This window comes from Plectropomus leopardus, chromosome 12, assembly GCF_026936395.1.
Source record: "Plectropomus leopardus strain MGB_pleo_1.0 chromosome 12, ASM2693639v1, whole genome shotgun sequence".
Lineage (NCBI taxonomy): Eukaryota > Metazoa > Chordata > Actinopteri > Perciformes > Serranidae > Plectropomus > Plectropomus leopardus.
Window position 1 is genome coordinate 5522135 of NC_142187.1, and position 23247 is coordinate 5545381.

The following is a 23247-nucleotide window of genomic DNA, read 5'->3' on the forward strand; positions in this document are numbered from 1 at the left end:
TGTTTGTGTTGCTGTCTTGGTTACCTTGTGCTTTTGTAGTTTACACATAACCACATGCAGAGTAATCCAACCATGTGCTTTTGTTTGCATCACTGTTACAGCATCCCAGAATGTCAACAACAGACATGAAGGAATACCTAGAGCATGATATGTTGTCACGGAAGTACTGCAAAGCAGCAATATGTCATGACTTGGGATGAGAACATGTTGGCTTGGCACATGGGAGAAGTTTCAGTTGGCTGCAATCTGAATTCTCAATAAATGCCACTAAACCCTACACACTAGACCTTTATGTCGCTCTGTATAATATGTTTTGAAACAGAGACAATAATTAAATTATGGGGATATCTTTACAGTGTGACCAAGGCCTTTTAAAGGATGGTTTTGGGGACTGCCGAGGCACTTTATTTTTGTTCCAACACATTGCCAGAGAATGATGTCACTGCAGGTTCTAGTAAACCTTCTGTCAGGAGAAGTGAAACTGAGATTAGGGGATGAATCATAGAAATACTGTATTCTCTGAGTCTGTATTTCTGAGTACACTTGTCTTCGGGTGAAGTTTGTCCTCTATAATACAAAGTCCAAATGGGGCGTTGTGGTGGGAGCAGGGTTTTTCTTCTTTGGTTTTGTGAGAACAATTATGTAAACTACATGCTGCTTAATCTAACTGGTGCAGTGCTTTCTGTATTTTGCGTCCACATCTCTCCCCACGCTCCTGTTTGTTGCTACCGGACTTGTTGTCCCTGGACTCCTGATGTGTTGTTGATACACTCATATTCAAGCACACCACCCACTCAAACACAAATTCATATGCACAATAGAGCTGCACAGCTAATAACTGAAGAGGTTTTAATTTTGAAAGCAAAAAGCCTTGCAAAAACATTCAATAAAAATAATAATGAATTTGCAACTCCACTTCAAAGCATGGCTCAGAGTCAAGGCTCAAGTCAGGCTGTTTCTGACAATCATTAATGATGAGAGAAGAGTTGCCACTGTTGGCACCGACACAGTGGTCTTCATCTCACAGAGGCACTCATACACACAAACACCGAGGCAAAGCCTCAAGGTACACAACATACACACAGAGAAGCATGCAATCAGAGTCAGAGATCAGAGAGAGTAAGAACAGTGGAGTGTTGAAGCATTCGGGGAATAGAAAATACAAAGAGACTTTTTCAACTTGACTACAGAATGTACAGCACAGAGTTTTAGAGTTTCGACCACAAAATGATGTAACACTTTTCTGTCCTATAACTCTGATATAGTTTTTTTTCTTTTATCATTTATCAGTGGTGCAGAGGCTCCAACAAAAAAAGGCTGTGTAGTTTGAGCAGTTCGTCCTGTTACAATGGAAAGGTTTACATGGAGGAATTGAAAGAATTATTGGGAAGTACGAATACCAAACATTCAAGTTTTACTTGACTGAATCTTCCCACAGAAATACCCGTTTCCCCCTTAGGTACTCATTCCATATCAAACGACTACACAACACAGCTAAAACACAGACTTTCTTTAGTGCTATGAAAGCCAGGAACAACTTGCATGGTCTAATTTTTGTTGATTGAGCTGCCAGGATAAGAGTTCTGAAATTGTACTTAAATGGAACCCATTAGGCTAATTGGCTGGAATTAGAGGAAGAGTTTATCCCTGGACATTGCTGTGGTTGGCACTTTCAGCAAAATCAACATACAACAAACACATCATGCATTACACCATTAGTAAATAGAAGGAAAGTTTAGTTCTGTAGCAGAGGGCAATATAATATAATATAAGACAATAAATTGGATTAATACAGCACATTTAGAAAATTTAACTTCAGCCAACCTACAACCAATGTCTTAGTGTACCCACAAAAAAAGACTGGACCTGACAAATGAGATGGCAAAACTCATTTTCTTGTGAAAAAAAAATACTAATACTGATTACGTATGACCGACCGTGTAACTTTGAAGGCTCTTTAAATGTATTTTCTTAACAGCTTCTTAATGTAAATAATGGAATGAACACACTGTTGTGTTGAACAGCACTGGTAATTTAAGTGATGGGCAAACATGGAAGAACAAATCTTTTGCTGCCTATTACATTGGGTTAATGAGGCCAGATTAAGGTGCACCCAAGATGAAACCTCTGAACTTGACAGTACCATAATGGAGTATCACGGAGAAAACTGACCCCATATTTTGCATATGGCACCACAACTTGCAAAGATGTATCAATCCAAATAAAACCAAAAACTTTTTTTGATAAATTTACTTGCAACAACTCAAAGGAACTACTGTGAAAAGACATGGTCTGTCCATCACTATTGTTGGGACAACAACATGGGAGATGTCTGTATAAGTGTATTTCCTGTCCTCCTCTGACTGGTGTTAAATTGGTGGGGTTGTAATGGCAAAAGCTGATGTCAAGTATTTCCATGCACCAATAAGAACTCACAAACAGAAGATTTGGACTCTGAGGTGTGGTTCTGGCCACATATATACATCAAAAATGGCTTTTTTTAAAATGTCTTGCTCAGTCTCAGTCTTTACCAACTCCTGAGGGAATTGCTAATTGCTCAAACAGATTCCTTCTTAAATGACACGTACGAAAACTTTTGTCATGGACCAATTTTGAAGAGCTTCTCTCAGATACAAAGGACAATCCAGAGAGGTTTAAATCTGTTATGGAAGTCAGATGGTCATGCAAGTCTCTGTCTAGTATCATCATCTGTTATATGTTCCAGTGTAACATCACCTACTATAGAACATTGCATCTAATATCCCTGTGACTGTCATATGTGTCTGCCTCTCTTATAAGTCGTAGGTTGTTTGAATGGGCCATTTGTAGCATGTAACTTGTAATCTATGTGGTCTGAGAGAAAGCTAGATTTCTGTGTCTTCTCTTGGCTCTGTTTTCAGGCTTTAGAGAACCCAGCCTATGATAGGAGACTTTGGTCGATCACATGTCATTTCAAAGAGAGGATGTTCCTATTGGCTGTTCTTCAAATGCATAAGTGCGCAACGCTAAAAGGTACCTTTTAGGCCCGCATCAAATGCTAATAGATGGCGTCATGGTGTTGTTATATTGGTGGATGGCCGAACGGCACCTTCAGTTGCCCCATGATACATGCACGGACAGCATCACTTGAGAACACAGCCGAAGAGAACCTATTTTGTGCATGAAACACAGCAGGACAGTGTCAGGTTAAGAGGTCCAGTGTTTGCTTCCCATATGAATGTGATGTTAGTTTTTTCAACACCTACATCTTACCTAATCCTAGCCATCTGTGCCAACATGTGCGTTTGATGACATTTCGGCATTGGTTGCCTTTTGCTGTTGTTGCCTAAACATAACCATGTGCCATGTCATCCCACTATGTGCAGTTGGTGACATCATGGTTGTGGCATTCCAGAACATTAACAGCAGACGCAGAATGATAGCGTAACTTTTAAGTAGAAGTGAAAATTCACTGCAAAGCATTATGTGACGAGTTGGGATAAGCACTAATTGGCACGTCGCTTCAGATGGTGAAAGCCTTAATCAAAGATGAGAAATCCTGCAGAAAAAGTTACTATTCCAGCATTTGCAACAGCTGCCCCACAGTGGGAGGCAACCCAAAAAAGGCAGATGGATTTTTCACAAAGAGGGCCTAAAAGAGAGTCTAACCAAAACAAAATTTTAAAAAGGTGTCAATATGTTGAGAAAGGGTTGCTGTTACATAAACTTTTTGTTAACGGTTGCAAAAGGCTCATGTCTGCAGCTAATTCAAGCTCAAGGCCATGTTTATTAGCTACAGCAACATTTCATGCAATTGCAAAGAAAACATACAAACAAACAAATGCAAATACATACAAAAACTTTCTCTATATTGGCATCGGGATCACAATCATGATTGGGAGGATTAAGATGAATTTCTACTTGTGCAGATCATTGTATTAAGTACTACAGATTACAAAAAACAAGTAAGATTAAACATTGTGCTAGAGTTTTTTTTCCCCTTTTCTAGAAAACTTTCTACCCCGGCTTTCAAACCTTAAAGTATGCATAATAATGAGTCTAAAATGCATTCGTACATAGAAAAATGCCTCACAATGCCTGCTCCAATTGCAGTTTTTACATGGTGCTGCTGCTCTGAAACCAAGCTATTTTTCTTACTTTGTTAGACGCCACACTGCAGCCAGATCCCATGCTGATAATACTCATCACTTCAGAGGCACAGGGCACACGGACTGCATTCCAACAACACCAATGCCTTTGGCCTTAGCCTTTCAACAGAAAAGCAAATTATACTTGAGCTTTAGAGAAATCTGAAGTACCCACTGTGAAGCAGCACCCCAATGAAATGTGTGATATTTCACACCCGGGATTAGGTACAGTCTCAAGGACAAACTGAAATGACTTGAAAGTTTGGTCCCCCTTTGTCTCCTTTTTGGGAGAGGTTACAGATCAGTGCCGGTGATTATTCTCTTAAAGGGAAACGAAAAGGCTGGGTGACCAAGGAGGATAATAGTATTTTGATATACTTTTCGTTATGCTCTTTTAATATTTTTGTCCATTAGACAGTCTGCCCACAAGCCTGTTCTCTTATAAAGCAATCTCAAGAAAGTTGCAATCATCATTTCAGTAGTATTAATAGAAGTAGAAGTATCTGCTACTGAATTATTAACACCTGAAGTGGTACAATCCACGAAAGATTGCCTCAGAGGTAAGTCTAAAAGAAAAATGTGAATAAGGTATTTAGCCAAGAGGAAAACTGGAAATGTAGATTCCATTAAAAAATCCAAAGGACATTACCCTGGGAGCCAACTTTTTTTTTTGAAGTGACCCTTTGATACTGTGATGTCAACAAGAGAGAGAAAATAATGTCAGAATATATTTTGGCATGTGGTATGTGCCGGCGGAAAGATAAGTGGCAGTAATACGACTTAACGAGGGAAAATAAGACTGAATATACTTTCACTCAGGGCATGTTTTAAAACATATCAAAATAATTTGCTCTGAACAACATTTTCCACATCACACTTGTGTACACTGCAGTGATTTAAGGTAAGCACTTCCCCCGCTTCAGCAGAAAACACATATCTTCGTGCACAGTGAAGCTCAAACACTCAAGTGAATCAGCAATAGGAGAAGCACATTTTTAACTGGAGAGGGACTTTAACACACAAATGCACTCAGTAAAGATGAGTGAATCCATAAAGTAAAAATAGCTTTATTAATTTAACTCAGAAGTCAGCGGATCCTTTGTTCGCACCGTGTTTTTGTGACACCTGCCACAGTGAATGTGTCAGAAGCACAGCAGCGTCAGGAGAGAGTGTATGCACATATGGAGTAGGGGAAGTGTCAAACTCGAGTTTCTTTCAAAACCATGTAAAATTAAACTCATTACTTAATGACAAACACCTGATGTTAGTATGTACAGACAGTAAAGATTTCACTCCTTTAGATAGAGAGCTCAGCAAAAAATGTCCTTTCATACCCTATGTAACGACCATAGGCACAATTATCTTGGAGGATGTGGGGGTCTCACATCCTAGCAGTATATTAAATATGGAAATCAGGGAAATTAGTTCCCCTCAGTATTCAGTGTTAAACCGAGCCCTTAATGCACTGGCTGTGCAGTGTTCACTGTTCACTGACCGCCTCCTGTTCCATCTTGGCATATATGTCAACCATCACCAGCTGTGTGTGCAACTCACAAGCTCTCCTCAAAGGGAATCTGAATCATATCATCAGTGGTACAAGTTAAATATAAATCAGTGCTGCTGTGTTTAGCTTATCTTGTGGATTTTTTTTTTTTTAGTTTTGCCTTTTAAAAAATTGGGTTTCCAATAGGAGGCTGACAGACTGGTGAGGTGTTTGGTTCCTTCTAAATGCCGTTAGGCTGTTTCATAAGGCTGTTTCAAGTTGACCTGCAGATGCAGGCGTGGCAGAATACTTCAGAGACACAGCCTCATTTCCCAGATCACCAACCATTAGTGCTCTGTCTTTACCATGCTAATGGATGCTCCTTACTGCAACCGTAAATAGTGTATACCCCTATCCTCCTGAGACCAGGCCATTCATGTTTGTCCTCTGAGGGGGATATGACACAGATTGCTGTTACATGTACATGATTAACTGGACCCAGACATATGGAAGGTCACATTAACCTTGACCTTTGACCACCAAAATCTGATCAGTTAATCAGTGAGTGCAAGTGAACGTTTGTGCCCAAATACATTTTTAAAATTCCCATATAACATTCACAAGAAAGACAGACAAGGTCCAAGTTACTTTAACCTCTGGCCTATTACCTCCAACATCTAACTAGTTCATTGTTGAGTCCAAGACGACGTTTTTGCCAAATTTGAAGAAATTCCCTCAAGGCATTCTTGAGATTCTTGAGATAGGACGGACGCGTGGACAGACAGATGGACAACCCGAAATCATAATGCCTCCGGCCACAGGTATCGGCAGTATAGGGGCATAATGTGAAAAAATTATTTTTGATTATGTACTATACATCCTAATTACCTGAATTTTGTTTTTAAAAATTGAGATTTTTTGTTTGTTGTTTTTTCTTCAGGGTCTCAGGAGGCTATCCATATTTACACACTCAGCCCCCTACCCACAGCTTTACCACCTATACTCCAACCCACTCTTTTAACCTTGAATGCCGAACTGAAAATGTCTCCCTCAGTGCTGCGATTATTGTCTTTTCACTAATAAAAGCAACAGTGGGCTCTTTTACACTTTTTTTACAGCCATGATCACAATTTTTTCACATTTCACAAAAATATCAACACCCCCAGAGACAAAAATAGATCTTCACACATTCACACAACGTGTTGTTATATGAGCCCTGCTGAATGTTAACAGTTTATAACTAGAAGCTAACTTTGTGACACTAGCTTGTTGGCCACATACCAAATACAGAAGCTATAGTTAGGACTATAATGTATCACTGCAAAACATTATATGCACATTAAACTGAACTGCACCAAGTGCTGCAGAGCCAATATGCTTATTAAGCCAAGATCATTACGGCGTGATTAGATGTCAAAGAGAGGTTTCTCGCTCCACCAATAACCTCCATCGCAATCATATCAAACAAGAAGGCCAGTCCACGGATTACCACTTGAGCTTTACTTGTGTACTAAGTGTTCCAGGTGCAGTTGGAGGGGTTAGGTTGGGGTCAGTGTGGCCAGACACGGTCCATCTAAAGCCTGGTAAGAAAACAGATTCCCCATGAGGCCTAGAGCCAGTCAGGCAGAACAGACATATAAACTACTGCAGCGTAAAGTAAAGGGTCATCCCGGCCAACAACTACACGCAGGAGGTGAGAGGCTTGGCAGGGTGGCAGATGGAGGTGGCATGGAGTGTGTGTTAAGTGTGTGTGTGTGTGCGGAAAATCCTTCAGCGGACCTTTTCTTCATGACTCTGTGTGGGCAAGTGAATATGAGTGTGTGTGTGTGTGTGTGTGTGTGCGTGTGTGTGTGTGTTTGTGTGTTCTCCAGCCTTACCCTTTAGGTGGATCTTATTTTCCGGGCTGTGCACCAACACCGAGCTAACTGAATCCAAGCTGTCGTAGTTACTGCAGCCGAGAGGGCCCGTCCTCGTTTCGGTTACCTAGGAAACAGAGGGAAGGACACATCTATTTAAAATATATGGGTTTTTTTTTTGTTGTTTTTTTTTTTAATAAAATGCCACATTAGCAGTGAATGAGGCAGATGTTTGTTCCCATTTCTGGCAGTCAAGCACACAGCTTGTGGCAGGCGGAGCGTGTGAAGGCAGGCGGAGGACACAACGTGGCAAAGCCCTCTGACAGCAGAGAAAACTATCGCCATCTTTTGCCCCACTCCCACACCTGCAGCCACAGCTGCCTGCAATGTGCCGGCTGTCTGGCGAGGAAGGAAGGGAGAGAGGGATGAGAAATGTGAGAGAGCAAGCGCAGGTGTTTGTGAAAGAACAGAGGATTTAAAGTTTGAAGAGACGCAAAGGGAAGGTCACCTTAAGCAGAGGGCCTCGGTCTGATGATTACTATTGTTGCATGAGTGTGTTTGAAAGCAACCAGATTTATGGGTTCATCAGATATTAAAGAAGTTAGAGAGAGGGAGCATGAAATTTGATGTTTGTTCTGCATGGTCACACCACAGGAAAGTTGGCTTTACAATTGCCTCATCTTTTAATTATTTTTACAATTTCTGAAGTATTTTTTGTTTAAACCACAATGCTGTTTTTTGTACCATGGGCAAATGTAAGCCCTTATGACCACAGTTCTTCCCACTTCCTTTGCATTGTAAATGTGTCCTGTCTTTAAGCATTCATTATGTTTTAAGCACTCATCACGTTCAAACAGCAGACTACAGTGTCAGGGACACACTGTATTTTGCCCAGAACCCAAGAAACTAACAAGGGCTTCTTATCCGGAAGACTACCCCACCTGAGGTCTGATGTCAGACAGTTTGTGGTAATTTGATTAAGTAGTTAATACTATGCGCCCTGTAAACTCACTATCTGCTTAATTAATCAAGCTTTTAATACTAGCTTTTGACACCAGGTCCCCCCATAAAACCCAGCTTGAAGGTTTTTACACAAAAAAAGCCAGATTTACCTTTTAAATTTTAATTAGTATTGTGGTAAATACAAACATATTTGCAATAAAGTCTGGTTGATATAGCCTTATTACCACTGCACAAAAAAACAAAAAACAGTAACACCCACAAACTTCTGGCTTTTCAGTGCAATGAGAATAAGTACGATCAGCATTCACAGTCGCAAATGACTGCAATAGACACAGGTTTTTACCGCCTCCAGCTCCTATTGGCATTGATGGGAATACAACACCCACGTGAACGCACTAATTTCAGCTCCTTAACCAGCGAGATGCAATGACGAGCCATTACTAATTACCCTCCCTCTCCTCCTAAAACAGTACTCCAAGTTAGTCTGCACCAAGTTTGAAAGAGAGACTGAATAATTAAGAAATATAGTGTAACGGACTGACTGACATGTTTATGTTAATTGTGATGTCAGGTTCACAGTGTTAAGGCAGTTATGCTTAATTAAGGAAGGGATCAGTTAGAGAGTTCAGAGTTACCAGTTTTCTTCAGGTCAGTGAACACACCATGCCTGTAATATGAGATGCTTTGACGTTAAGCCTGTCAGTCTCTTGTTGCTGCCTATCACAGTGATTTGCATGAGAAGACTCACTTGTGATTGGCAGAAAGTTAGGAGGGTTGGTTGTTATTCTTCCTGGAGAGAGCGTGGTGTGTGTGATTCGGAAAAGACGGCGGCAAAGTTAAGAGTTGATGAGTTGTGTTACCGGAGCAGTAGACAGGCTGTTTTTGTTATTTTGGCGTTGGTTACGGCCTACAGTAACCTGTGTTCTGTGTCAGAAATAAAGAACGGAGAAACGAGAGAACGCCTGGTAGCCTCGTCAGTGTGAGTCGCTACAATATAAAGAGAAGAACCACTGAAAAGTTTTCAAAGGCTTTTGTTCCTGCTGCTGTCTACTGTTTACCTATTCTCCTGCCTGTCTGTGACGTCACAACACACACACACACATACACACACACACACACACATGCATACATAAAAACTGAAAGAAAGGCAGACTCATCTGCTGCAGCGGTGTGTTCAGTGGCAGTGGGAACGTAGTCTATCACCTATATAGCGCGTTTACCTGTGTTTGAAAAACCCATGTGCACGCGCTAATTTTGGTGAGAAAGGGGTATATGAGGAAAACTGCAATATTACTGTCCAGATACCTTAATATTGCGATGATATTGTAGAGTTTATAGTTGATGCTTTCACAAAATCTTTATAAAATGTTATTTTTGGATAAACAATAATTGGCAATGTGAATATAATGACTATGTGGGTAAAGGCAAAAAATAGAACAGTTAGAACAATGTTCAGAAAATTACATCACTTTAGAGAACTCACAAATACATGAAATGACAAGTTACCTTTCACACAGTGTTACTGCTGGTGTCTTGCAATGCATAAAAGTCGCCATGGAAACAAGTGAGAAGTCATTTTGAGTCCTTTGTCGTGGTGGACATATGAATTCCCTGGTTCAACCACGTCAAGCAATGGTCAGCGCTCAACATTACGGTCCCATAGGCAGTATAAAAAGCAGTGTCAGGAAGAGGTCAAAAAAGAGACCACTGTTTGTATCCCATGTGAAAAAAAGTAAATACTGACTTTAACATGATGTACTTATGCCCTATATGTAGTTATGTCATGTCACCTTGTGTACTTATGTCATTTTATGATGAACTGATGTTCTATACATAACACATCATTATTTAATGAAAAACACATCTTTCTAAGGCTAACAAAGTTGTATTACCAAACCGTGCCACCGCTGCATCAATAAATAGCTGTTTCATGAATTTTCCTTAAAATTCTGTTGCACTTTACTGTAATGCAGCTTTTAAAACCAGAAGAAAACAAAACATACAATATTACAATCTCCAAAAATTTTAGATGATATTTGGTGATATTTGGTCTCATATTGAGATACCTATATAACAGATAAAGCAACTCCAGACCCGATGAGCCCGCTGCTCATTTCCCATGTGCGACCAAAAGTCAATCAAGTTGTTTTAATAATGAAGTTATGTGATAGTGTGTTTAACATACTATGCTAGTGAAGTATGTCACGTGATGTATGTAATGGACAGTAAAATGTTGGTAACAGAAATATGTATTTTAAGACAAACCACATTTTTTTCTAAACCTAACCATGTTGTTTTGTTGTCCGAACCAAAGGCAGTAAAGCTTAAAGATTTTTTCACTTACAATCATCTAAGTTTACTTTAAAAAATATTGGACGCAGTAATAGCGCATTTCCTGTAAAAACAAAAGTTTAATTTGAGATAGAGCAAATTTAAGTAACAAGTGTAAATTGACACTGTCTGTCCCTCAAAATCCCAAATTGACGCAGGGGGCCACCGTACAAGCATTGGTATTTGAAGTGAGAATGTGTTGCCCTCTGTCTCTCTATAACAATGTCACCCAACTTCCTCTTCCTCTCCCATCATAATTACTGCAACCATTACCAGCTTTGTCTCTAAAACATGAATGGTTTTTTTTCAGGGACATTTGCTATAATGACTAATGGTTTCATTCTTTGAAGGACAGTCTCCTTAAACTGCGTTCAAAATCTGTCAGCAATATCAATCTGCAGGTAACCATAGCAACCATACATCTACTTCAGGCTGCACAGCTCAGTCTAACTGGTGAAAAAAAAAACGCTTCACTGACTACACACACAAAGCATTCCTTAAAAATAGATTTGAAGGGGACTTCTTTGCCTCTACCACATCCATTATTGTCTATATCAGGAGGACACTTTGTTGTGTATTATGCTCACTTCTTATAGAATCTGGTATAATGCGTTTGTGATATTTAGATTGGAATAATTTTTTAATCAACCTAAACAGGTGAATACTATAGGCATTATGTCCTTGACTAATGAATTCCTTCTATGCCCCAAACATCAAAGTAGAAACGCCCCTTACTGAGGAAAGGTCTTATATCACTCTCCACTTTAAGATATAGACACAGCTGCTATAGATCTGTTGTGAAAGAAAAGACTCAATTTCCGCTGCTTGATATTCTTAAAAATTGAGTATTTCTGTACTTTTGTCAGCGCCGCTGTCTTTTTATAACAGCCTCAAGTGGTTCTTACTGTGCCATTCTGTGTTTCTGTATGAAGAGAAAAAAGGAAAGCAACCCTTATTTTTTTCTGTGTCTAAGCTGAAGAGCGATCCCTGACATTTCAACTGTAACGTCAATGTAATTAGATTGTAGCACAAACATCTGACCTGGATTTAAGTGTTTCTTATATAAGTGCAATGGTTATTATGATACTCAAACAACATCCTAACTAACACATTATTAAAGATGCTGTGGAGCTGCTGATTGAGGAAAACTGATGCAAAGCAGATAACATAATGAGAATGAAAGTAGATAAAAGTCAAGTATATAAAGGATACAAAGGGCAAGCACTGAAGAGATTGAAATGTACCAAAAGAGCACAGAAAAAGCAAAGAACATTAAGACAGAATGAGCAAAGATAAAACCAATAGTCAATTTCCGGAATGAGTGTTCAAGATAGTACAATTAGCCTCAGAAGATAGATATGGCCTCTGGAAAGCCATTTTCCAGCTAAATCATGCAATTTGGCAAATGATGCATCCTGTACGAATTTGCCATCCTGAAAAAAAAAAAAAAACTCTTGTTCCTCACATCTTCACACTCTGCCTTGCATTAAGATTGCATCTATTATCAAAAGAAATGGAAGTTAGCCTTCAAGGCGCTACAAAAGATACACATCTCAAACATCTCTCAAATATCTCGGAGAGCGACGTCGCTGAGATGTAAAGATTAGCGAGACATAAAGGCAAGAAGCAAAGGGAGATTAGCTGAGGGGGAAAGAGGCCATTTTGGGTTGTTGTTAAAAGATGTGGGTGCAGATAATCCCTGCTTGAATAATGAAAAAGACTCAACTGTTGCATCTCATTCATGGTTTTGTACAGACTGTGGAACAAAATCAGTTCTGTGATCAAATTAAATTCAGACTCCAAACAGTATGTTCACACTGATCTAAAAGGGAATTTCTGAGGTAGCATGTTGCCTATATAGTCAATGTAAAGATGCAAGTGGATGCCAACAGGCACAGTTTTGCTTTAGGTGTTGCAAATTAAACTGAAGATGTAGAAAACTGCCTTAACTTCAGTAGAAAATTTGAACTTCATCAACATACAGAGACAGGAAGAAAATGACAGCTGTCTGGAGAAAACTATTGCTAGCTAGCTACAGCTAATGTCTGTGCATTTGGTACATTGGCTGTTTGGAGCAAGTAGACATGGACTGCAAATTGTTGTTTGACTACAACTTACAGGATGATACATTAATTTTATTCATGGTAATGTTATTAGAAGGAACTTCTGTTTTCCCATTCAGTTCAGTACAAACAGAATGTTTTTGGGAACTTCAAAAGCCATAATGGTTGCCTTCCATGCAGCACTTTAGCACACACATGCTGCCCACGTCCTGAATTAAATTAGGTATTTACAGCCCATTGTCATTCTGAACTTGTTAAATAGCACTGCTTTATCAGTGCTTTTGGGGTGAGAGTGTGACGCCAAAAGGTACTTTGCTGCATCAGGTAAGAATCCAGCAGGATACTAGAAGTCGTTGCGGTGTTGTTTTATACAGCCGGACAGCACCTGCCATGTCTGCCACATACATGCACGGGCGGCGTCACCGGGTGGAACCTGTCTGTTGTCTTTGGGCAAGGTAGCCACAAGGCTGGTTGAAATCTCTAGTGCGCTTGCTTTATGGGCCCAATGATGCAGAAGATCCTGGTAATTTTATTCCCTTGAAGTCAAGCTTTTTAGACTTTGTGTGCCACTGATCAACTTTCATTGGAATGAGTGGGGGCCTACCCCTAAAACTGTACCTGGTTTTCTTTTTACGTCTGTGGGTAAGTTTTGCTCTCTGTGGCTCGCTACAGTAATAGGTAGCTGTTAGCAAATTTACTCTAACATTGCTTGGGGAAGCAAATATATCATGGCAAGTGTAGGCGATTGCTCTGGACCCAAGGAAGCACAGTTTATGAATGTTGTTGTTTAGATGAGCAGCTCTTGTGAAAGCTGAAAGCAGTCATATCTGAAGCCAAGCAATCAATCAGTTCTGAACAGATATGCTTTGAACGGGCATTGCTCTCATGGCAACACATGCAAAGGAATGCACAGGGTCATATAAAGTGTTTGGCCAAAACAGCTTGGCTCACAGTAGTTATGTCCATAATTGAACACCAGTACTCCAGCTTTAAAGCAGCACAGAGCTGTTACTGTGTCCTGCTGGGTCACTACTTACTGTGCCATGGCAACACAATACTGATTAACTTTTGGGAAAAAAGGCAAGATCACTAAATACAATTGGACAAAATGCCTGCAGCTCCGGCAACTCCAACTGTTAGATACTGTAAATGTTGCAAGTATCACTTTCATGCAAGACTTGCATATATATTTTTACTTTATTACTCAATCTCTGTGTGCTAATAATGACTGTGATGTTCACTATTATAATCTATATTCCCATAGCCTTCACTTTATATTTGACTTTCTTTGTTTTCAGGAATAGCTAAAGCCTCAGAGCTGAGAGATTTCAGCTGTGTTACACCGAATACATGCTGGGCTTGTTTGTAACTCATGTGAGGAACTTCAATGACAATCCACCTGAGAGCTGCCACCCCCTTCTCTGCCTTTGTTGAAAACTCCCAAGAGCCCTTCACAGAGTGGATCGTTCAACCTGGGCCATTTTGTTTTTAATGTTTATTCAACAATGTGCATTATTCAAACATGGCAGAGTGGTGTGTAATTTCTTGTGACCCTAAAACTTTTTTTAATACACCCCCTAATGCACAACTGTTCTTTTTTTCAGCAGTGGTATTATAATTACTGATTTTAGGACCATAATCCAGGCTATTTACATTCTTACGCCAAATTATTGATGCAGCATGTATCAAAAAATTGCACTTGTCCTCCCTTTGAGTCAAAACTAAAATTATTACTCAGAATAGACTTAAATTGGTTCCTTCATCTGAATCCCAAGGCCCACAAGTTACGCTTTTTATAGGTAAGGCTGCATTACTAAAAGTGGCTAGTCCAGACTTTTGTGGGATGGCCCAAGGGGGCCACTGACTTATGCAGGAGTGACATGAAGTACAAGCGCTGCTGTGGGCACAAGCGTTGGCATAATTTACCTTTTTTGTCTTTACTTCCCATACCTACTTTTCTGGTGACTTCAGTCTTAAAAAATGTAATAAAATTAACACATTTCCAACCATGCCAACAAACACTTATTATAAACTTTGTAAAGGTAGAATTTATGGTTGATTGCTGTGGTGTTCTTAATTAAGTGGCCACTGTGTTTGTGTTCCTTAATGTCAATATATCAGATAAAGACCAAAACCTACAAAAAATGCAATATCATAGTTTATTTGGACTAACTCCAACACCAACCATACTGCTGCAGTAAATACTCACAAGCACAAATAAGTATTGATCAACTGCTAAATACACTATTTCCTCCTGTTTAACTAATAAAACAACAGTGGCCAACTCTTTTAGGAAATGACTCATTAAAAAAAGAAACTATGTATTTGTGACAGATTTCAAAAGATAAATGTTTTCACTCAGACAAAATGGGCTTGGGACTGAGTGCCACAGACAGGTTAGAGAAGTTGTAAAGTATTGAGAGACACATTGTCAGCTTTGGTCTTTTCATGGGATAAGCTGACATCATAAAAAATATAGAACCCTGAAAATTCATGACTGTGTTGCATCACATCCCAAACACAAACTGCTACATTCATTACCCAGATGTAATTTTACTGTCATATGAAATCATCACATATAATTTTGACACCGCTAAGAATTATGAGAGACTTACCGTAAAGGTGTGGAGATTTAATGCTGAAATTACTTTTTCAGGAGCATAGAGCTTTTACTTTTTCTCTCTCTCATTTTTAATAGTATATTGGTCAATAAAAAATTAATTTGTGCAAAATGTTTTTTTACAACATGATGAGGTTTTATAGTAAAGTGTCTGACTGCAGTTCCCTGCTGATTTTGGCACAGCAGCGCCTGGGTAAAAATAATCTGCCTTCCTTTGCGCCATACAGAGCCACCGCCTCTCTCATTTTCAAACAGCAGATTTAACACAGTTGTTACAGGAGCTCTTTTTTCATCTCACAAAACTGCAGTCTAAACTGGATGTGTGATCGAGGCTCTTCCACTTTATTGCTGGAGATAAAGATAATGTATTTCACTCCCACCTCCTACGCGGTGCTGCAGTGACACAGAGCCCAGAGGCGTACATGGACACAGGTCAAGTACATTCCACTCAGTGTCGCTTCCTCTCGGGTGATGAGTTGGTCTGGCAGAACACGGCACGGCAGGTGGCTTGCATACCAGAGATCCTCATTTAGCAGAAAGATGTAAAGGATGCTCAACTCCAAGTGGGAGTGACTGTGTCTGCACTTATAAGTATGTATGTGTGTGTGTGTGTGTGTGTGTGTGTGTGTGCGTGTGTGTGTGTGTGTGTGTGTGAACAGGTGTGCAAAATCACTGTGTTTGCAATTGCTCAAAAACAAGACCATTTACCTGCCCGTCAGTCCTCAGGAGGAAAGCTGCTTTATAGCTGTCATCATGGATAAGTAATCAGGTTTAGAAATGCTAATGAGAATGAGTAAAATTAAATAAATAAATAAACACATATGTTGCATATTTTTCAGTCTATATGCACAGAACATAGTTGGTATGGGCTGATTTAAAAGCATTAAGGGACTGAATTGTTTCCAGAAACAATTTGACTGTTTTGTTCTTTTACATCATTAATATGCAAATGTATGCAGCTACACATTCTACACTCTAATTAAATCATTTTGTGATTGGAGAGGAACTGTGGTGTAAAAAACTAAGATTAAAGCATGGATTCTCCTAAAGTTATTGTGATGAATGACATCAGGTGTAAACCATTTTGGACATAATTATTAAACTCCTCACCTAATATGGGAAAAGTGACATTGAACATCATTGAGTATAAAAGTCGAGTAAGTCAAAAATCCTAAATGTCCAAAACTAAAGACAATATAAAAGAAGTAGATACAGCTACTATGACGTCACCCATTTGTTTGTTGAATACCATTCTGAAGCCTTGAAGCATATTTGCCGTCCACATCTTGAATTTTTGAAGCAAGATGCCATTTTCGGATGCCAGCCAAGATGCTACAAAATCACTGTTAATTTAAAGTGGCCATTCTTGAAGTCTGTTCTTTGCAGATGACATGGTTCTGTTGGCTTCCTTACACCAAGACCTGAAGCTGGTGTCCATCCTGGGTTGGTTTGCAGAAGAGTGTGATCATGCAAACTTTGCTGATGCAGAACTTGCATCGGGGCAAACCTAGAACATACTGGAGGGATTATATATCTCATCTGGCTGGAAGGCATCCCCAAGGAAGAGCTGGAAAGTGTTGCTGGGGAGAGGGACATCTAGAGTACTTTGCTCAGCTTGCTCTCCCTGCAACCCTACTTCAGATACAGTTATTGATTTTTGTAAAGACACAGTGATCCTTGAACTGTCAATGTTATATGCTTGGTCTGGTCACATTTAAGTGTCAGAAGCTGGATATTTAGGTAACATCGCCTTTACTTCTCCCTAACAGTTAATCTTTTCTGCTCTTTTGTCAACTACCTGTCACACACTCCCAGTCCGTGCATGTGGTGTCCAAGTGTTACAACTGATTATACTCTAATTCTTTGTTTGCACAGATTGTCCTTTTTGATTAAGATGTTTCACAGACTTAAGCCCCAGTGGCAGCACTGCTGAGAACAACAAAACTCAAACATGCTGAATTCCGTACATGCCAGCTTGCTAAACTTAAAGTGTATTTTTCTTCTTTTCAGACTTTGTTGGGAGGAAATGTTTTCACCTGACAGCAGCAACATTTCAATTGCAATTGAAGTTGATTTCCTCCTTTCGGAGTCTCTTGAGCCTGGCACTGTGATAACTCTGTATCTGCCTTTGTAGACAGACGCTACCTCTAGAGTAGCTACGGTTCCCTGCCTTAAGCTATGCTGTTGCATCTAGCTCTCCCCGTTTCAGTGTTACTTTTACTAATGTCAGAAAACTGCTAGAAATGTATGAGGTGGACGAATGTGATGACTTTCCACTCTTTCAAAGAGTCATTGGTGTGTCCTTGCTGCTGACAGCTGGTGTTACTCACACACTGCAGCAGAGATGAGAAAAAAGTAGAGTGGCTGCTGTAGAAATATGCCATCATGCATTTTAGATCAATTCTTCCTTTTTTTGTTCTTTTTCTCCACTTCCTGACAGGTGCTCACATAAATGGTGATTTAGCAAAGTGACCTTAAAGACTTTTGTTCTTGAAAACTAAATTAAATCAAGAACAGCAGTGGAGCCATGAAAAAAAAATAAATTGTGCTTTGCTTTATTTCATTTACGTGTGTATTTTTACAGCAACTAGCAAGAACCAATGGCATATACCGCATGTACCTATCACTTGCTATCTTTCTACATTTGTACTTTTTAAATGGACATCACGATATATATCAGCTGGAAATGACATACAATATAGCCAACAGCAAATCAGCCATTATTAGTGATGGTCATTTGCCAGAAACTTTCAGGTCCCTGGTGATCTCCACATGTCCATCTGCCACCTTATTAATATTTCTGCAATGAATCCAGGAGGTAATGTTATCCTATAGATACTCTTCATTTTAACCTGTTCCTTGTCCACTGAGGACCTTTCAAAGTAACGTAAGTAAAGTAAGTAAGTGACGGAAATATTAGAGACACAGGGTTCAACAAAAGTTCAACTCAAAATGGCAGTGCTGCATTGCTTATGAACAGTGAGGACAACTGTTTCATCAGCAAATCCAAAATGTTGCCATATTGGCTCAGTTTTAGTTTCTGTAGAGACTTTCTCGTTTCATCACCCCAAAAAACATACAAGCTTTCAAATAAACAAACACAACATGCGCTGCTCTCCCATCTTTACTGAAACCTGTTGTCCTTCATGTTAGCTGAGCTTAGCTTGGCAGTAAATTGCACACGGCCTGTCAGATGCTTGTTTCTCATTTTGTCCATTTATGAACAAACATAATATTATATTGATCATGTTGTCATTATTTATTGGTAATGCGACAGAAGTTGGATTCAATGTAGTGACACCATCAGCACAGGTTGCTAATGTAGGCTACTTTTTTACTTTGCCTGAACGTGTCATAATGACAAATGTGGTTTTCAGAGAATGAAACTGTTTTAAACTCGTAAACTGGACTTGACCAGCAATACTGGAAAATGAAACAAACTCTAATGCCGTCCCTAAACAGGCTTTCAAAAAACACAAGACTCAAGAAAATACATGGACATATATAATGACTGAGTAAAATTACCACGAAACATTAAAATTATTCCCTTTTCAAAAGATTTAAGTGATCCTGGTCATATACTAATTTAAGGTCTGTGGGTGTTAAGTCCCTCATGTTGTCCCCCGGAACAGATGCTTTGCAATGCAACTTAGGTTTCTGAAACACAAACCCTGAACCAGAAAACAATTACCAAGACATATTCAGTTTCTTAAGACCATGGTAGTGGTGAGATGTAACCCACTTCCTGTCTAGTAATTATTGCAGATTCATATTTCATCTTAGCTGTTTGTGACCAAGAAGTTCCACCATAATCTGAATGTGTATAGATAATTGATTACAATAAACTATTTGTTGCATGAAATTAAAGATACTCTCTAGAGTCTGTAAGTTTGTTTTGGTTCCATTTTAATTGTGGATGGGAATCTAACAGAAAGCCAATATTTTATTCCCAAAACTTGTTCAGCGCATTGCCCATTAATCTTTAGATTTAACTTATTAACTTCTGACAAGGGCAAAGCCTTGCACGAAAAGAAAGCTAGTGGTGCATATTGGCAAACCAAATTGTAATTAATCAAATTACCACAAAGTAATTGCTACATAGACAAACTGGGGCTATGGGGCTTTGATTGGTTGCTAATCCAGCCTCCAGCAATTGTATTACCTTTAGCACTGATGAGTTTGGTTGGATGTGTGCAGAAGGGTGCTCCATGGGACCTTTATACCCCTAACAGTGATGTCATGCTGTACCGTACTAACACACCCTGGAGTACACTTGAAAACATAAAAGAAAGTTCCAAGGTACTATAAGGTCCTGAGTATAATGAAATGGTTTTAATATTACATGGCTGGCACCAATGTGTTTCGGGTGAGAACATTTGTCAGGGTGTTGAAGTTGAACACACACTAATATAACAAAAAGCATGACACAGAGTGTGGATAGAGGCTAAGAGGATGCAGTAAGGGTAAGTAAGTAATAATGCAGGATCCACCTTAAGCGTACCCCATACAACATCCTGAGCAGTAACATAGCAGGAAACAACTATGTGCTATGTACGGATATAGTGGATTAATGGTGTCCTTAGCAGAAAATGAAGTCACACTACATCTGCCTGTGTTGTAATCAGAGCTTCTCTGTTCTTTCCTCTCGAAAGTGATCCAACCTGCATCCATTTAGTAGATTACATATAAAGATGGATGACATAACAGCTCCCCAAAAATGAAGCCAAAGCATTTTGATCCCCCTCTGGTGGCTGGCTGCAGTAAAGGCTACAAACACCGCCTTCTCCAAGTTAGTTAATGGGACATGGGCCAAACTAAAAACTGAAAGTACACGTCAAATACATTTCTGCTAGAGATGTTTTCTGTCATTTTAGCTAGTTCTTATCATTCTGATGTCTGTTGAAGTGTTTCAGATAAGCCCCCTTTTAAAAGCATCAAATAACCAAAACAAAGCTTCATGACATGACTGACATGTGCCAGCCAGTATGCTTTCAATCCTTGGGCTGCTCATGGTTGGATGGGTGTATGGGCGGGAACTTAAAAACGCACAGTTCTCTACTATGTGAACCCTAGCAATAAATTACGTCACCAGTGCAAGATGGCAGCAGCCAGGATAATTCAGCTCCATATTGTACAATGGGAGGAAGTGGAGAAGCATCGTCCATCTTTATATACAGGCATTAGTGCATAGGAGCCCTGTGTTTGTATCCTACTGATTAGTTAATCACTGACATTTGCACTGCGCTCATTTGGTGGTTAGCCCTAATAATAGCAAAGGCATTGTCATGAAAGCTAACACCCACCCTATGATTCCTACCCACGTTAACGCCATTAGCTTTGTCAGCACCAGTGGCTGCTTGCATCATTAGCTGCTAGCAGCCAGCTCAGCCACCTCCATTTTGAGAATTGAGTGTAGACAATCCTGGCTCAGACTCTGAATCATAAATTTACTCTGAATGTTGCTATCAGCTCTACCTCTAACTGAATTTTGTGGCAAAAATTACTGAAAAAGGCATAATAATTGGTATTATGCACAATCATTTGACATTAGGTAAACTTGGGACTCCTACCCGGGGCATTTGCCGAGTTTATAATAATTTGTTTCAAACTTAACTTACTTTATTATGCATTTACTTTAAGGATATCTGTATTTTCCACTTCTTTAAATGTCATTCACCATATTGAATGTTTTTTAACTTTTTGAACCTCACTTACATCCCATTAATATCATACATAATTTTGCATTATTATTGCAAACACAGCTCCACTCAGACCAAACTGCAGTATCTGACAAAAAGTCAGAAACTAACTGAAGGCATGCTTTTAAATAAGCATGAATGGCAATGAGCAGCCGAATTTGTACAAAGTGTATCTCACAAAATATCACTGGATGGATTGAAAACAGGCTCACTGATGCGGAAAACAGATCTTAATGGTTGCCGTTTACTTATTTACAATCATCGACTTCTTTGCAAAAGATAAGGGATTGTTTCAGTGCAACAGTCACTCATTAGCTTCTCCCCACAGACACAAATGTATCAAATTGAGCAAGATTTCACATCCTAATTAATTCAGGCTTAGCAGGTCATGTGTTTTCTGTGGCCTTATGCTGTAGCAGTTATGAGATGCAGTATTCATACTTCAGCAAGCAAGAAAATTCTTGTTTGTTACTTTTGCTTACATATCAAAGCGTTGCTTTGGTGAGATAAAGCTTGTCAATAAATGTAAAAACTGTACAGCATCTATTTTTCAGCCTGCACTGCAGCATAGTTTTCTAGACGCTGTTTTCTCTCCCTGTAGCTAACAAACAGCTAACAAACTTTTTGTTTTTAGTCATTAAATTTCAATTTCATGTTCTTACACTAATCAAACTTTTCTCTCCAGGTGAAAGCAATTTGCGCTGAGTCCAGGAGGCCTTTTTGCTCTCTGTTTCTCATATAGAACCATTCAAGGCTTTGTGGGAAAATACATTTTCGTGCAATCAAGTGCTTCAGTGTCCCTTTTAAAGTGACTCTTGGCAACTTAAATGGTCAATCTCACTCTTGCACTGTGCCACATGCAGCGTTTCAGCGACGGTACTTGGAAATGAGCCACCTTATTCAAGGTACATACAGAGTTGGCACGTAGCAATTATTCATTTCAATCATATTTTCTATTTAAGTTGGAGCATGAAAGCACAGTCCACCCACCCACACACCTGCTGTCATCGCAGGAGAGCCAACAGATCTGTTTCGATGTGAAAAATATACTGCTTGGTTTTGATTCCAGTCGTCAGGAGGAGAAAAAAGGGATGTTAACAAGGTGAAACCAGGCTCAGGAAATAATGGGATTTATTTTTCTCTGTTCTTTGAGTGGCTTCTCAACAAAACCGTTCATCTTTGCAATTAATGATGAAAAGAACCAAAGCCCGGTGGTGGATTTTGGGTAAAAGACGATTCACCATGTCACAGTGAGTTGAGTGTTGAGTGTGCAGGTAAATAAATGAACCTAGGCACGTGCTAAAAAAGGTGTTACACCACTTCAAATTCTCTAGTCAGAGCCACTTTGTGCCAGAATTAAACAGCTTTAAAAAGATGATAATTTCCCGGCTTCTTACAGAGGTATTTCACTGCTGATAAGATGGCCTTTTAAGAAAACTAGGATGTCTATACAGTCAAGAGACAAAAATGCTTTTGAAATTGATGCTGCCAACACAATATCATTCCAAGCCGTCACACATCACCGCTTTGTCAGTGATCTGCATATTATGCTTTAGGTATCCTCCTGCATCTACTGTTGACATTCTGGCATGCTGCGACCAACTCCAGGACATCAACAAACAAAACAAAAGCATCTTGTTATGTTTAGGCAACCAAAGTACATGGCAACCAACACCAGGATGTCAACAAAAGCATATGGTTAGGACTATGCAACAAAAGCACATGGTTAGGTTTAGATAAAAAACATAATGGTTTGGCTCTACATTTATACGGGAAGCAAACACCAGTGAACCAGTCCTGCTCCCAGCAGGCCTTTAGGGACCTTCCAGCTCCTTATATGACACCATTACCAGCAGCGTTTCATTTTCCAGGTGCGTATCATACGGCCTTAACAGTTTCCTTTCAGCCATGTTTTAAAGTGATGCGGCAGGTGCTGTTCGGCAATCTGCTGGTGTATAATAAAAACAAGACCAGCTCTGTCCTACCGTGTTCTCACCTGATGGTTTAATACTTCTGAACGCAACTCAATAAAAGTGATGTTGGTCCAGGTTTCAAAGGGTTAAATCTGAAGTATTTTAAGACAATTCATGCTTTTAAAACCCTGT

At 39.5% G+C, this 23247-nt stretch overlaps 1 protein-coding gene across 1 annotated transcript in view; it reads right to left on the bottom strand.

The window, feature by feature from the left end:
- Positions 1-23247, bottom strand: part of brinp2 (BMP/retinoic acid inducible neural specific 2) — a 267758-nt gene that overhangs the window by 68511 nt on the left and 176000 nt on the right. The window contains exon 5 of the mRNA XM_042498336.2: positions 7488-7593. Within this exon, the coding sequence (XP_042354270.2) occupies positions 7488-7593 (106 nt within the window). The remainder of the gene's footprint in view (positions 1-7487; positions 7594-23247) is intronic.